The sequence below is a fragment of the Pinus tabuliformis genome, chromosome 2_2, assembly GCF_031772625.1.
Source record: "Pinus tabuliformis cultivar Carrire ecotype Pingquan chromosome 2_2, CPIR1, whole genome shotgun sequence".
Taxonomy (NCBI): Eukaryota; Viridiplantae; Streptophyta; class Pinopsida; order Pinales; family Pinaceae; genus Pinus; species Pinus tabuliformis.
The window spans coordinates 859,407,162-859,409,283 of NC_142300.1; the positions used below are offsets into that span (position 1 = coordinate 859,407,162).

Genomic DNA, 2,122 nt, shown 5'->3' on the forward strand with positions numbered 1-2,122 from the left:
TGCCATGTGCAAAGGTGTGTTCATGCGATCCCACCTACGTTGAATGATGGGTCGAATATGGGATGTATAGAACTCTAATGAGGGCTCCCTCTGCTGAATGGCTACCTTCACACGACCCAACATGCTATCAAAGGTCTCATAGATTTCTCCAAGACTAGGAGCATCTGAATCAGTGTAACGAATGACCTCCACAATAGGGCCCAAGAATGACACCAAATAAGAACAATCTGCCCACCAATCATTGTCCAACACCTGAAGCCTGACCTTCTTCCCCGTGTCTGTCTTTGATTCTGACCACCTTCCCCACTCTGAACTCACAACCAAGGATTGTAGAGGTGCTTGTACCTCTAGCATCCTCTCCAATAAGAGAAAATAGCTAGCATATCTAGTATCAGTGGGCTTGAGGAATTCCTTCCTCGTGTGAGCCCTGTACATAGCCAAGGAGGTGTGGTGGTTGCAAATAAACATCTGCACATCTCTTGTCATTGTCACCAAGTCTGATATCCACTAAATCTTGCCAATGTCCAGTGCATTATTGAGTGCACGCACACAACAAGGAGTCCAGAAAATATGTTGATATCTGTTTTGAATCAATATCCCAGCTGATCTACAAACTGCTGTTGCATCTGTCACAACCTGCACCACACTATCAGGCCCAACATCCTCTATAGCTTCTCGAAGAAGCTCAAATTGGAAAGATGCATCCTTGCACTTTCCAAAGCAGTCAACAACTTTAAGAAAGAATGGACCTTCTAAAGATGTCACTATGATGTTGATTAGTGGGCGTTTTCGGATGTCAGTCCATCCATCCATAACAATAGAGCAACCAAACATCAACAATGTTTGTCTCATTCTCTCTTTTTGCACATTAATTTTGAACATTTGTCTATCTAAAATTGTTGTTCGTAGTTTATGTTCTCTGGGTGGTACATATGAAAGCCCTATTCTTGCAATTGCTTGGACCATTTCCTTGTAATAAGGAGAACAAACAACATGGAAGGGAATTCCATTGGCAAAAATAAATTTTCCAATTGCATCATCTGTGTCATCTCGATCTATAATGTTGTACATCCTAGACAATGTACCACCCATAGCACAAGAACGAGATGTACCAATAGAAACTTTTGTCTTTTTCGATGAAGCACTGGATGGAGGAATATTTGTGGATGGATCAACATGTTTGCTAGAAAACAATCCTTTTCCAATGGCCGCCCTTTCTAGCCTCCAAAGTTGCTCTCTTTGAGCTGAAATCAGATTCTTTGAGGGACACATATTGACTCCTTTACCTGTAATAGCCAAAATGTGTTGCTTCACCCTGGTATAGCTACCAACAAAGTGATGCCCACAAATATTGCAGACCCAATCATGTGAGCCACCACCAACTTTTGGATTCTTTTTCGGCAGTCTGGTTGCATAGATTAAAAGTGGTTTTAGAGGATTAAATGTCCCCTTTGCAAATTTTTCCAGCTCTCTTGGTGGGCCTCCAGAATCTACACCATGCCTATTTTGGTTTCTTGCCCCCCTGTGACTACTTTCAACTTCTTCTTGTGCATCTTGTGGCTCACTACCACTGTAGCTATTGTCACTGTTCTCACTGTTCCCAAAAGAAGTCTGACTCTGACTCATAGTTGTAACTTTGTAAGTTGAATGACAAATCAAAATGTAGGTTGCAGCCTGTAATGAAAATAAAAAAATTTAAAAACATTACACAAGCTGACTAATACTAACAAGCTACAGCACACACATTGAACACTGAATTTTTTTTTTAATTTACAAGAAAAAAATTAAAATTAATACACAGTCAAAACTAAAAAATTAAAAAAAAAAAAAAAAAAATTACAAAAAAAATGAAAAAAACAGTCAAGTTTCAATTTATTTTTTTAAAACACAGTCAAGTTTAAAAAAAATTAAAAAAAAAAATTAAAAACGCAGCCTAAAATTAATACACAGTCAAAACTAATTTCTAAAAAATTTAAAAAAAAATAAATATTTACAAAAAAAATGAAAAAAAAAGTCAAGTTTCAAATTTTTTTTAAAACACAGTGAAGTTTAAAAAAAAAAACGCAGCTACAGGACTGAGAATTACAAAAAAAAAATGGAAAAATTTTAAAACAGCAGTGGA

The 2,122-nt window shown here is 37.2% G+C and overlaps 1 protein-coding gene across 1 annotated transcript; it reads right to left on the reverse strand.

The window, feature by feature from the left end:
• Nucleotides 1-507: 507 nt before the first annotated feature.
• On the reverse strand, nucleotides 508-1,626 carry LOC149195693 (uncharacterized). Its single transcript, XM_089407995.1, has one exon. It carries the CDS (start codon nucleotides 1,624-1,626, stop codon nucleotides 508-510), a length of 1,119 nt encoding a protein of 372 aa, XP_089264121.1.
• Between the last annotated feature and the right edge of the window lie 496 nt (nucleotides 1,627-2,122).

Excerpts from the sequence above, each read along its gene's own strand:
- LOC149195693 (XM_089407995.1), bottom strand. The coding sequence starts at position 1,626 with ATGAGTCAGAGTCAGACTTCTTTTGGGAACAGTGAGAACAGTGACAAT.